Genomic DNA, 15,067 nt, shown 5'->3' on the forward strand with positions numbered 1-15,067 from the left:
AAAGAGCCGTGTCCATCCGACTCTCCAAAGCCACGCTATTGAGTATTAGGAAAAAAGATCGCATCTCACAGGAATGAAGTCCAGGGACAGTATTCCAGTCAGCGAACTCGAAGCCGAGACTGCCACTAAACTATGCAGCCATGCACCTTGCCACATTTTGGAATAATTGTGGATATAGCCATTAAATATCACGATCTCTCATGGAAAGTGTACCAGTAATAAAATAGAAGATACTAGTGAAGACAGCAACAGCAATGTTAGGGGCAGAAGGGAAGACAGATCATAATCACCTACCTGCCTTCTTTAACCTGTCCTGTCGCTTATTAAATAGTTTAATAAACTCTGGTTCAGCGTTACTCGACTCCTTTACGTCTAACACAGAGCCTGTGAAGGGCAAACACATCTTTACATACTCCGCACACCTGATGCTAAACACATTCATGGAACAGCGAGACAGTAGACATTACGAAAACAGGAAGTACAGATTTTACTTTTTTTAGCTAATCTCGAAAAATAAAAAAGTTTGTCAAATTGTTACAAGAAAATTTGCATATTCCGATAGTGGCACTGAGTACATGACGGGTCAAGGGAAGCAAATCCAGATGTACCTTTAGCATAAATCTAATGAAGACTTCTGTTAGCACCCCTTTAGTTTACTCCTATTATCATAGGCTTACAGGCATGTCATCTGTTATTTAATAAGCTGTTTAAATGAAAGGTCATGTGTGCCATGCATCTAAAGCATCAGTAACTAATTTTAGACTTGACTCTAGCATAGATTAGAGTGCGCCATCCATACCCCCCCCCCCAAACCTATGAGTGGGCAAGCCTACACTGAGTTTCGTGTCCTTATTAATTTGGTTTTTGCACACAGTTAAATTTTTTACACAGCTACATAATGTGTCTCAATGCTAGGAGTAATTACCTAATGTATTTCATAAGGTTTTTGAGCTGTGGAACGAATTAAGCAAGATTCAGTGTATTCTTATAGAAATATTAGCTTCAACATGTGAGAGTTTGAGCATACAAGCAAGCTTCGTATGCAAAGAGTTGGGTGTATAGGTGAATGTCATTTAAAAAAACTTTTTCTGGCAAATTCCTTAGCAGCAAGTTGAAAAGCCCTGCTTTTTAATTGGCAAGGTAGCAAGTTGACCAATAATGTTTGGCTCACAGTCTATAAAGTACATATGACTAGCCCAAAGTCTGCTTTTGCAATCCTGTTTGACTACTTTCTGCTAGCTTTGCCGACTAACTGTGTGGGTCGCTTCTGCCAGCTGTATTTGGTACTAATACTGGTATGGTAACCAGTTGAGCAGCAGCAATTCAGGTTGGATGCCCTTTCTAGCACCATAACGGTCCTTCCTAGCACCATAATGGTCCTTCCTAGCATCATAATGGTCCTTCTTAGCACCATAATAGTCCTTCCTAGCACTATAATGGTCCTTCTTAGCACCATAATGGTCCTTCCTAGCACCATAATGGTCCTTCCTAGCACCATAATGGTCCTTCCTAGCACCATAACAGTCCTTCCTAGCACCATAATGGTCCTTCCTAGCACCATAATGGTCCTTCCTAGCACTATAATGGTCCTTTCTAGCACCATAATGGTCCTTCCTAGCACTATAATGGTCCTTCCTAGCACCATAATGGTCCTTCCTAGCACCATAATGGTCCTTCCTAGCACTATACAGTAATACTTCAACTTACGAGTGCCCCAACGTACGAGAAACTTGAGATACGAGCCAGCTTTTAAGCAAGTTTTAGCACCAACATACGAGCCATGTTTGAGATACGAGCACGTGAGTCAATTGCCAAGTATGACGGAGGTGTTTTATGAGAACAGCATCACTCTGTATTTTTCTACTGTTTCGGTTATACTTTTATACCGTGTTTTTTGTGCGCGATTTTCAGTGCAGAATTATGTGAATTAAAAGTACTGTGCGTAGACCGAAAGTTTGCCAGTAAAATGAAAGATAATGCAGAGAAAAAGCGAATGATAACAATTGATATTAAACAGGAAAATATGCGAAATGTGTATGCGTAATTGAGCTAGCTCAGTAATATGACAGAAATACATCCACAATTATCAAACAGAAGGATTATATTCAGGGCACTTAGTTTGCAAAAGGCCTAACCATAGTTTCTAAACGGCACAGCGATCTTCATGACCGCTGATGGAGAGACTGCTCAGGCAGTGGATAAAAGACAAACAATTGGGCCGGTGACAGCGTAACTGAAACGATGCTATGTGAAAAGACCGGTGCTATCTATCAAAACTATAAAAAATAGACATTCGGACAAGTTGGTTAGTGGTCGTGCATTAACCCTTTGTGATGACACCTGTGTTCGTCCTAATCGCAACATGTTGAAAGGGCGACAAAGGCACACGTCCTTAGATAGGTTTCTCTTAAAACGGCCAGCTGGTCGTGAGAGCGAAACAAAGGAAAAGTTAGCTAACCAGCGAGAAACTTAAAACTATGAAGGCTGAAGACATTTTAATTACGTTAAATTAAAAATGAAAGTTTGCTTTTAGGTTTGCTTCTAAGATTGTCTTTTAAGACTTTTGATAAAATCCAAATTTATCAAAGTCAACTGTTGTAATGAAGGATAACTTATCTCTTCCTCTCTGGCAAATGCTAGCGTTAGCTGCTATTGTATGTATTTAATTTTAAATTTTAATTAATCACACTTGCTTGCATTATTTTTTATTTGTTACTTTTTGAAAGCATGTGGTAAATTAGGACAATAAACAACATGTTCTTTCTGTTACAATAGCTTGTTTTAAGTGTTTTATTTGCATTTTTTAGGGTATGGAAACCAATCAATATATATTTAATTGTTCTATATATAAATAAATTGCACCAACATGCGAGTAAATTGACATACGAGCTCAGTCTCGGAACGCATTAAGCTCGTAAGTCGAAGTATGACTGTAATGGTCCTTCCTAGCACCATAATGGTCCTTCTTAGCACCATAATGGTCCTTCTTAGCACCATAATGGTCCTTCCTAGCACCATAATAGTCCCTCCTAGCACCATAATGGTCCTTCCTAGCACCATAATGGTGCCTGCGTAAATCGAACAGCCAACCTACTCAGTACCAGTCATAAGCTGACGTACTAATCACTGATCTATTGGTGCTTCTGCAATCCGGCTTCACTGCCATATATAAATGCCGGCATGAATATTTTTACCAAAATCAAATATCTAACATGCAGAATAACCCACTTGGCAATGTTTTTGTGCATTTGCAACTACTGTTGTTCATGACAGCTCGGCTGAACTTTGTTTGTGTGTAAGGCAGTCACAGATGCGTTAGAAGTGTTCCTTTAAGATTGACTCTAAAAATCTCTCTTCAGGAGCCTGAGAGGCTTTCCACACTGTACTTGTTTCCTCCCTATAACTGTGACAATATTTGTAAGACATCTGCTCACTGCATGTAACAAAGTGTTTAGTCTGTCCTAATGAGCCTATAACAGTAACCTCTGTTACCATAGTTACGGTTGTAAGAAAAGTTCTGTAACATACAATCGTTGATTTATTTAATCTCAAATACCATCAATTGCTACCCCCCTGTATAATTTGTAAGCCACAACATGGAGCCAACCTGGTTAAGGTATATATTTAGTTGAAGGCTAGACGACCTACCGGGCCTTCCTATTGTGACATCAAATTAATCAGAATAGATGAGATCATAAATACGCACGGCTGTATCATGAATCCCTACAGGACGTTTTCAGTAGGATGATGGTTCTTTCAGGAAAAATTATTGTGCTGTAGAAAGTGGTATATATACCTTTAGAAAAGGTCCTTGGCTCTTTCTTCCTCCAAGAAGGAACAGGTTGTTCTTTCCAATTCTCTTTTTCCAAAGAAAATGAAGAAATTGCAGGCTCCACAGCGGAAAGGGCCTTCTTGTTCCTAAACAATAGCAAACCTCAGGCGCTGAATCACAAATCATTAATTAGCATGGACAGTCACAGTCATTTGCAAGAAGAATGGAAAGCAGAGGTTGAGGAGGAAATGGCAGTCAGATACCTGTCCAGACGCCTGAGACGACTTTGTTGGTTCAGTTCCAACTTCCAGGCAGGAACAGCAGCCTCATTTTGCTCCGAATTCGAAGTGGAGTTGGACTCTATGCTAGAGCTTCTACTTGACCTAGCTGTAAGAAGGAGAAGATGCAACATAACAAGGGGGATGCATTATACACCCAACTTGCCTTAACTACTAAAGTTTCAAACAAATTGTGAAAGAGACAACTATTAAGGTGTTGTTATACACACAGACGGAATGTCTGTGTAGAGCAGATATCTGCTGTAGCTATATACACAGATGGAATGTACACGTCGACCACATATCTGCTGTAGCTCTACACACAGATTCTACTAAGCGATGCTGTGCATTGACAAATGGATGGAGACAAATAAAAATTGGCCTCATTCCTAGATTTTTTAATATGGTTGTTAATATGGTTGTTAATATGGTTGTTAATATGGTTGTTAATATAGTTGTTAATATGGTTGTTAATATGGTTGTTAATATGGTTGTTAATATGGTTGTTAATATGGTTGTTAATATGGTTGTTAATATGGTTGTTGATATGGTTGTTGATATGGTTGTTAATATGGTTGTTGATATGGTTGTTAATATGGTTGTTAATATGGTTGTTAATATGGTTGTTAATATGGTTGTTAATATGGTTGTTAATATGGTTGTTAATATGGTTGTTGAATATAGTTGTTAATATGGTTAATCTATTATGAATAATTACCAGTTTTGTATAGTAATAGCATTTATCAATTGTTACTTCTAAATTAAACAAGAAATGTGTCATGTAAACAATGAGAATCAGCCAACTACAAACTTAACAATAGAAACTATTGAAAGCTTCAGCTTTCAATAGATTCAATCAACTACAGAGTTATCCTCAAATGTTTTATGACTACCGTAAAACCTCTATTTGAAGGCCATGAAGCACCATTTTTTTCAACCCTTCCTCCATAGTGTCATTTTATTAGAGGTGCCGTTCAAATAAAGAGTGGCGCTGTATTTCTCGAGTAGCTCGCCAAAAATCTGGGAAGATAGATTTAAACTTTTTACGGGTGAAGCAATGCTAATCACTATGTTTCCATGGTGCGCAGTACTGCGAAGCAGCCCCCTCCGAAGTCGAGGGGATTGTACGTTTCCATGCTACGCAGTGGTTTTCAGCAAATTAGCCAGAGAAGAGAAATTGTATAAATCGAATCGCCTGATGGAGAAACAGAGTCGATCGCGGCTAGCGAACGTCATAAACAGTCTTTTTATGATTCTGTCGTCATTATACTTTTATTTACAATACACATTCACAAGGTTTTACAAACCTTAACACACTTTTTACAAAGTAATATATTTTTAATAAGTATTTTGAAGTAATATATTATTTAAACGTTAATTTAGGACTTGCCACCTATTTTTTCGAAAAGTGTTGGCATCGATAACAAAGTCCAGGAAAGTAATCACCTCATCATCCTCGTGAATGCAGACCATAATTAAATTTAGGTGAAAGAAGATCGGGAGAATAGAAAAAAAACAAGATTAGCAGGACAACCTTTGTACTAGTTTATGGCCCTCGAAGAATCCGTCTCCACGGCATGAGAGCTATGCGCAGCTACTGCGCAGTCGCTGTTTCCTTGCTGCGAATTTGCACTGGCTTCGCACTGATCAGTGCGCAGTGATTTCAGTGCGAAGACGCCGTTTCCATGATTCGGAGATAGCGCAACTCCGAAGCACTGCGCATCATGGAAACATAGTGAATGTGGCCAATATTTTGCAGCCCTGTCGTCGTTGTTCGAAAGAAAATCGCTAAAGAAGTCAGCTTGTGCTAGAAATGAATGAAATGGAATCTGGATTATGTTAATAGGGAATCAACCCCTTCAGTTAACAGAAATGCATTTGTGCTTGCCTGAAAGGGCTGATTTTCAATGAAAATAATATAGAATGTATTTTAATAATTATAAGCAATAGTGAACTTCATTTGACTCATATGTATGTTCTTTACCATACATGTCGATCATGTAAAACAACATGTCGATTTACATACAACACACCACCCATCTACCAGTGACGAATTGGCTAAGCAAATGACTCATTCTGATAGTGTGTGAAATTTTTACTTTACTTTGGCATAAAACTTCTAAATTGCTAGTGTCACCATGATATTGCTTGGATTCTGGCAACTGGATGCATCTACGTGTACGTGTAAGTAGGTCATAAGGCAGCGCTGAGACAGCCCTCAGCGATAGACAGATACTTACTTGTGCATCTCAGCTTAACAAAAGGATCGGCTGTGGGCTCTGAAGTAGCGATTGAATTCGGCTCATTGTCGCCCTTCGAGAGGTTGGCAAGAGCATCGGCTATAAATATTATATTATAAAGATTAAGAGAAGACAACAACAGGTAGTAAAGATAATACAAGGCTTCACGTGAGTCAAAACAGGCAACAACTTTATGTGATAATTTAATGGTGTAATAAGGGTTTAATTAGCCATATCAAACAAATATTGATGTTAGTAAAGGCCATTCGTCTGCAGGTTTGATGCTAGCCAAGCGCATGTCATGTGGCACAGATGTATATATTAGCTTGTTGTTTTATGCATCATGCTCTGTTGTGTATAATGTGGCATATCAAGTGATTTTGTGTATATGATACATATAGAATAATATACATAAAATTACTCTGTATATAAATATGCGTAAAATCATACAGCATTACACTATGTATATGACTAACATACGGAAAGTTCAACATAAAAGTACACATGAAACCTTGCTCAATGACCATGGAGGCCCTCTTGTGTTTCTCAGCTGCTTGTTTAATCCACTCTGGCTGGGTCTCACTTATTGTAACAGGCCTACGCATTTTAGGGGTATCTCCAACAGGCCTTCGCATCTTAAGGCTTTTTTCCACAGGCTTGATAATATCTCGTGCAGGTTTAGAGTTCTCCACCAGAGGCTTCAGATGGCGTTGTCTGCGCTTCATATGTTCAGCTGAGAACACATTCAATTTGACAACAAAAGGAAATTTTGTATATAAAATTTAACTACCATGTTGTATCCTATGATAGAATTAGTTCTGGAGCTCAGCACAGAATATCTTAAGGAGTTGCAATCCCATGACTAATTCAAACCCATTGAGATTTTGTAGTGAAAAATATTTTCAATTTTCATAGCAGCAAATTCCATTTGCTATTGTGAAAATTTATGAAACTTAAGAAAAAGGAAATGCATGCAGTGACAGAGAAAATGTAAAACTGACAGCAGCAGCAGGTGTATAAAACCTAATAATTAATGGTAAACACTAATAATAGTTGCCATATTAATTGTATTGTTTCTCTTGTTGACGCCTTAAAAGGGAGGATTGATTAAGCATTGGTTGCATGCGCTTCAGCCATAACAAGCATGAATGTGCATGCGTTGAAATACAAATAAACTGACACAGATGAAGTAAGCAATTGAGCATCACATCTGCTCTCACTGGCTTACCTGAAGGGCTGGCTGCCCATGTAGCTGAAATCTCTTCTGGCCACTGATTCTGTCCGATAATTGTCTGGTTGATCTTTGGTTCACTTGATGAACTGATAGAACTAAGATGAGGTGAGTGTGCGGTGACTAGAGTATTATTATCTTGTTTATGAAGATGATCTGGGGTGAGTGAAACTGGCCTCAACTTGGGCTTATTCGGTAGAGCTATTTGACCTACTTCTGTGTCAGCCGTTTGCTTAGAGGGGAGAGCAATTTTTCTCAGCTTTACCGACCAAGGTGACGGCTCAGAGACGCTAGCTTTCTCTGACGGTGCTTCATTGGCTAACCTAGTCGAGTTATTGTTTAGGTTCCGATGCACAGCAGGCTTCTCTAATGGGTAGGCTGCCTCATGAAAGGTAACAGGAGGAACTCTGGGTTTTAAGGATGGTTTTGAGGCTGCTGTATTATGTTTGGTGTTTGAATTGTTCCCATGGGTAGCTATCTCTGTACAACTGGACACCGGTCGAGGAGATGGGATAACTCCAAGAGAAATCTAAACGATGACAATAATACAAGTCTTTCGCTGTTGTAGAGTTATATTGACTTACCTTGTCACGATATTTGAACTTTTGACATGCAACCCGAAATTATAAAAGTTGAAGAAATCTTAGTTTTCGGAAGGAAGGAAAAAGTGTAGATTGTAAATCTATATATATAAATCTCAAAGTTTTGAGTATGTGTCTTGTACATGTCCAGCAACAAAAATCTAGCAACAAAAGTCCGCTTCACACTAGATTTGATCTCAGGACCTTCCACTAGCAAGTCTGCAAGCAAGCGCATCAAACCACTGCACTAAGCTATTCGTATCATTCCTTAATATGTATATTATCTATGGTTATAACGATTGCAGGTTACAAACTAAGTGTATACTTTTATTATTAACTGATATTACCTCAAACGTTTGTATTTCTTTGCAGTGTTTTTTTAAAGTCTTATAATGATAAACTTTCCATTTCAAATGCGCAACTTTAACGGCACAAGTTCAAACTTCAATTTTCGAGTTTTCCAAAGGGCAATCGCTAGAAATTGCAATACTAAAAACTGTTCACATGGACATTTGAGTAGGGATTGCCACTACATTCTCTCTCCGTTCAGTCAGACAACATACTCTCATGCGCTTCACTGATGTATTTAATTTTGATACCTTATGGTTACATTTGTACCTGTATCGAGAAGAACCAGTAGCGCCGTATTCAATGTTTGATGGATAGCTTCAGTTACAACAGTAACCTTTTTATATAGTACACACTTTTATGTACTAGAACTGATTGTTATTATTAAGTCAACATATTCATGATTTTTATTTTGTTTTCTCAGTTTGTATTAATTGTATCAATATCAAATAATCTTTCGCCGTAATCATTCTAGCGAAACAGACGATCTAGGCATTACTGCTATGTCACATTTAAACACCTTTACAGTTGTTTTATTTTTGCTCTTAATTTATTTGAACTACACAAAACATTTTTCTCATGATATGAAGTTTAAAAGTTAGAACGGCATACGTTTTATATTAAATAAAAATAAATTTTCTGTGCAAAAACTTTTCTATTACCCGGGCAACGCAGAAAATTCGTTTAGTCATTGAATATATACACAGTTCTCCATCACATAGATTGGTTCTATTAAATATATACACAATTCTCCATCACATAGATTGGTTCTATTAAATATATACACAATTCTCCATCACATAGATTGGTTCTATTAAATATATACACAGTTCTCCATCACATAGATTGGTTCTATTAAATATATACACAGTGCTCCATCACATAGATTGGTTCTATTAAATATATACACAGTTCTCCATCACATAGATTGGTTCTATTAAATATATACACAGTTCTCCATCACATAGATTGGTTCTATTAAATATATACACAGTTTTCCATCGCATAGATTGGTTCTATTAAATATATACACAGTTCTCCATCACATAGATTGGTTCTATTAAATATATACACAGTTCTCCATCACATAGATTGGTTCTATTAAATATATACACAGTTCTCCATCACATAGATTGGTTCTATTAAATATATACACAGTTCTCCATCACATAGATTGGTTCTATTAAATATATACACAGTTCTCCATCACATAGATTGGTTCTATTAAATATATACACAGTTCTCCATCACATAGATTGGTTCTATTAAATATATACACAGTTTTCCATCACATAGATTGGTTCTATTAAATATATACACAGTTCTCCATCACATAGATTGGTTCTATTAAATATATACACAGTTCTCCATCACATAGATTGGTTCTATTAAATATATACACAGTTCTCCATCACATAGATTGGTTCTATTAAATATATACACAGTTCTCCATCACATAGATTGGTTCTATTAAATATGTACACAGTTCTCCATCACATAGATTGGTTCTATTAAATATGTACACAGTTCTCCATCACATAGATTGGTTCTATTAAATATATACACAGTTCTCCATCACATAGATTGGTTCTATTAAATATATACACAGTTCTCCATCACATAGATTGGTTCTATTAAATATATACACAGTTCTCCATCACATAGATTGGTTCTATTAAATATATACACAGTTCTCCATCACATAGATTGGTTCTATTAAATATATACACAGTTCTCCATCACATAGATTGGTTCTATTAAATATATACACAGTTCTCCATCACATAGATTGGTTCTATTAAACATATACACAGTTTTCCATCACATAGATTGGTTCTATTAAATATATACACAGTTCTCCATCACATAGATTGGTTCTATTAAATATATACACAGTTCTCCATCACATAGATTGGTTCTATTAAATATATACACAGTTCTCCATCACATAGATTGGTTCTATTAAACATATACACAGTTCTCCATCACATAGATTGGTTCTATTAAATATATACACAGTTCTCCATCACATAGATTGGTTCTATTAAATATATACACAGTTCTCCATCACATAGATTGGTTCTATTAAATATATACACAGTTCTCCATCACATAGATTGGTTCTATTAAATATATACACAGTTCTCCATCACATAGATTGGTTCTATTAAATATATACACAGTTCTCCATCACATAGATTGGTTCTATTAAATATATACACAGTTCTCCATCACATAGATTGGTTCTATTAAACATATACACAGTTCTCCATCACATAGATTGGTTCTATTAAATATATACACAGTTCTCCATCACATAGATTGGTTCTATTAAATATATACACAGTTCTCCATCACATAGATTGGTTCTATTAAATATATACACAGTTCTCCATCACATAGATTGGTTCTATTAAATATATACACAATTCTCCATCGCATAGATTGGTTCTATTAAATATATACACAGTTCTCCATCACATAGATTGGTTCTATTAAATATATACACAGTTCTCCATCACATAGATTGGTTCTATTAAATATATACACAGTTCTCCATCACATAGATTGGTTCTATTAAATATATACACAGTTCTCCATCACATAGATTGGTTCTATTAAATATATACACAGTTCTCCATCACATAGATTGGTTCTATTAAATATATACACAGTTCTCCATCACATAGATTGGTTCTATTAAATATATACACAGTTCTCCATCACATAGATTGGTTCTATTAAATATATACACAATTCTCCATCACATAGATTGGTTCTATTAAATATATACACAGTTCTCCATCACATAGATTGGTTCTATTAAACATATACACAGTTCTCCATCACATAGATTGGTTCTATTAAATATATACACAGTTCTCCATCACATAGATTGGTTCTATTAAATATATACACAATTCTCCATCACATAGATTGGTTCTATTAAATATATACACAGTTCTCCATCACATAGATTGGTTCTATTAAACATATACACAGTTCTCCATCACATAGATTGGTTCTATTAAATATATACACAGTTCTCCATCACATAGATTGGTTCTATTAAATATTTACACAGTTCTCCATCACATAGATTGGTTCTATTAAACATATACACAGTTCTCCATCGCATAGATTGGTTCTATTAAATATATACACAGTTCTCCATCACATAGATTGGTTCTATTAAATATATACACAGTTCTCCATCACATAGATTGGTTCTATTAAATATATACACAGTTCTCCATCACATAGATTGGTTCTATTAAATATGTACACAGTTCTCCATCACATAGATTGGTTCTATTAAATATATACACAGTTCTCCATCACATAGATTGGTTCTATTAAATATGTACACAGTTCTCCATCACATAGATTGGTTCTATTAAATATGTACACAGTTCTCCATCACATAGATTGGTTCTATTAAATATGTACACAGTTCTCCATCACATAGATTGGTTCTATTAAATATATACACAGTTCTCCATCACATAGATTGGTTCTATTAAATATATACACAGTTCTCCATCACATAGATTGGTTCTATTAAATATATACACAGTTCTCCATCGCATAGATTGGTTCTATTAAATATATACACAGTTCTCCATCACATAGATTGGTTCTATTAAATATATACACAGTTCTCCATCACATAGATTGGTTCTATTAAATATATACACAGTTCTCCATCACATAGATTGGTTCTATTAAATATATACACAGTTCTCCATCACATAGATTGGTTCTATTAAATATATACACAGTTCTCCATCGCATAGATTGGTTCTATTAAATATATACACAGTTCTCCATCACATAGATTGGTTCTATTAAATATGTACACAGTTCTCCATCACATAGATTGGTTCTATTAAATATATACACAATTCTCCATCACATAGATTGGTTCTATTAAACATATACACAGTTCTCCATCACATAGATTGGTTCTATTAAATATATACACAGTTCTCCATCACATAGATTGGTTCTATTAAATATATACACAGTTCTCCATCACATAGATTGGTTCTATTAAATATATACACAGTTCTCCATCACATAGATTGGTTCTATTAAATATATACACAGTTCTCCATCACATAGATTGGTTCTATTAAATATATACACAATTCTCCATCACATAGATTGGTTCTATTAAATATATACACAGTTCTCCATCACATAGATTGGTTCTATTAAATATATACACAGTTCTCCATCACATAGATTGGTTCTATTAAATATATACACAGTTCTCCATCACATAGATTGGTTCTATTAAATATATACACAATTCTCCATCACATAGATTGGTTCTATTAAATATATACACAGTTCTCCATCACATAGATTGGTTCTATTAAATATATACACAGTTCTCCATCACATAGATTGGTTCTATTAAATATATACACAGTTCTCCATCACATAGATTGGTTCTATTAAATATATACACAGTTCTCCATCGCATAGATTGGTTCTATTAAATATATACACAGTTTTCCATCGCATAGATTGGTTCTATTAAATATATACACAATTCTCCATCACATAGATTGGTTCTATTAAATATATACACAGTTCTCCATCACATAGATTGGTTCTATTAAATATATACACAATTCTCCATCACATAGATTGGTTCTATTAAACATATACACAGTTCTCCATCACATAGATTGGTTCTATTAAATATATACACAGTTCTCCATCACATAGATTGGTTCTATTAAATATTTACACAGTTCTCCATCACATAGATTGGTTCTATTAAATATATACACAGTTCTCCATCACATAGATTGGTTCTATTAAATATATACACAGTTTTCCATCACATAGATTGGTTCTATTAAATATATACACAGTTCTCCATCACATAGATTGGTTCTATTAAATATATACACAGTTTTCCATCACATAGATTGGTTCTATTAAATATATACACAGTTCTCCATCACATAGATTGGTTCTATTAAATATATACACAATTCTCCATCACATAGATTGGTTCTATTAAACATATACACAGTTCTCCATCACATAGATTGGTTCTATTAAATATATACACAGTTCTCCATCACATAGATTGGTTCTATTAAATATTTACACAGTTCTCCATCACATAGATTGGTTCTATTAAATATATACACAGTTCTCCATCACATAGATTGGTTCTATTAAATATATACACAGTTCTCCATCACATAGATTGGTTCTATTAAATATATACACAGTTCTCCATCACATAGATTGGTTCTATTAAATATATACACAGTTCTCCATCACATAGATTGGTTCTATTAAATATATACACAGTTCTCCATCACATAGATTGGTTCTATTAAATATATACACAGTTCTCCATCGCATAGATTGGTTCTATTAAATATATACACAGTTCTCCATCACATAGATTGGTTCTATTAAATATATACACAATTCTCCATCACATAGATTGGTTCTATTAAACATATACACAGTTCTCCATCACATAGATTGGTTCTATTAAATATATACACAGTTCTCCATCACATAGATTGGTTCTATTAAATATATACACAGTTCTCCATCACATAGATTGGTTCTATTAAATATATACACAATTCTCCATCACATAGATTGGTTCTATTAAACATATACACAGTTCTCCATCACATAGATTGGTTCTATTAAATATATACACAGTTCTCCATCACATAGATTGGTTCTATTAAATATTTACACAGTTCTCCATCACATAGATTGGTTCTATTAAATATATACACAGTTCTCCATCACATAGATTGGTTCTATTAAATATATACACAGTTCTCCATCACATAGATTGGTTCTATTAAATATATACACAGTTCTCCATCACATAGATTGGTTCTATTAAATATATACACAGTTCTCCATCACATAGATTGGTTCTATTAAATATATACACAGTTCTCCATCACATAGATTGGTTCTATTAAATATATACACAGTTCTCCATCGCATAGATTGGTTCTATTAAACATATACACAGTTCTCCATCACATAGATTGGTTCTATTAAATATATACACAGTTCTCCATCACATAGATTGGTTCTATTAAATATTTACACAGTTCTCCATCACATAGATTGGTTCTAATAAATATATACACAGTTCTCCATCACATAGATTGGTTCTATTAAATATATACACAGTTCTCCATCACATAGATTGGTTCTATTAAATATATACACAATTCTCCATCACATAGATTGGTTCTATTAAACATATACACAGTTCTCCATCACATAGATTGGTTCTATTAAATATATACACAGTTCTCCATCACATAGATTGGTTCTATTAAATATTTACACAGTTCTCCATCACATAGATTGGTTCTAATAAATATATACACAGTTCTCCATCACATAGATTGGTTCTATTAAATATGTACACAGTTCTCCATCACATAGATTGGTTCTATTAAATATATACACAGTTCTCCATCACATAGATTGGTTCTATTAAATATGTACACAGTTCTCCATCACATAGATTGGTTCTATTAAATATATACACAGTTCTCCATCACATAGATTGGTTCTATTAAACATATACACAGTTCTCC

The 15,067-nt window shown here is 34.7% G+C and overlaps 1 protein-coding gene across 2 annotated transcripts in view; it reads right to left on the reverse strand.

The window, feature by feature from the left end:
- LOC137391406 (uncharacterized) overlaps positions 1 to 15,067 on the reverse strand; it is a 38,885-nt gene that overhangs the window by 2,295 nt on the left and 21,523 nt on the right. The window contains exons 10-15 of one of the 2 annotated variants that reach the window (XM_068077868.1): positions 7,519 to 8,050; positions 6,802 to 7,023; positions 6,291 to 6,389; positions 4,036 to 4,159; positions 3,797 to 3,918; positions 295 to 384 (exon numbers count right to left, since the gene is read on the reverse strand). In XM_068077868.1, coding sequence (XP_067933969.1) covers positions 295 to 384; positions 3,797 to 3,918; positions 4,036 to 4,159; positions 6,291 to 6,389; positions 6,802 to 7,023; positions 7,519 to 8,050 — 1,189 coding nt within the window. The remainder of the gene's footprint in view (positions 1 to 294; positions 385 to 3,796; positions 3,919 to 4,035; positions 4,160 to 6,290; positions 6,390 to 6,801; positions 7,024 to 7,518; positions 8,051 to 15,067) is intronic. The other variant, XM_068077869.1, reaches the window with a different exon arrangement.

The sequence above is a fragment of the Watersipora subatra genome, chromosome 3 (assembly GCF_963576615.1).
Source record: "Watersipora subatra chromosome 3, tzWatSuba1.1, whole genome shotgun sequence".
Lineage (NCBI taxonomy): Eukaryota > Metazoa > Bryozoa > Gymnolaemata > Cheilostomatida > Watersiporidae > Watersipora > Watersipora subatra.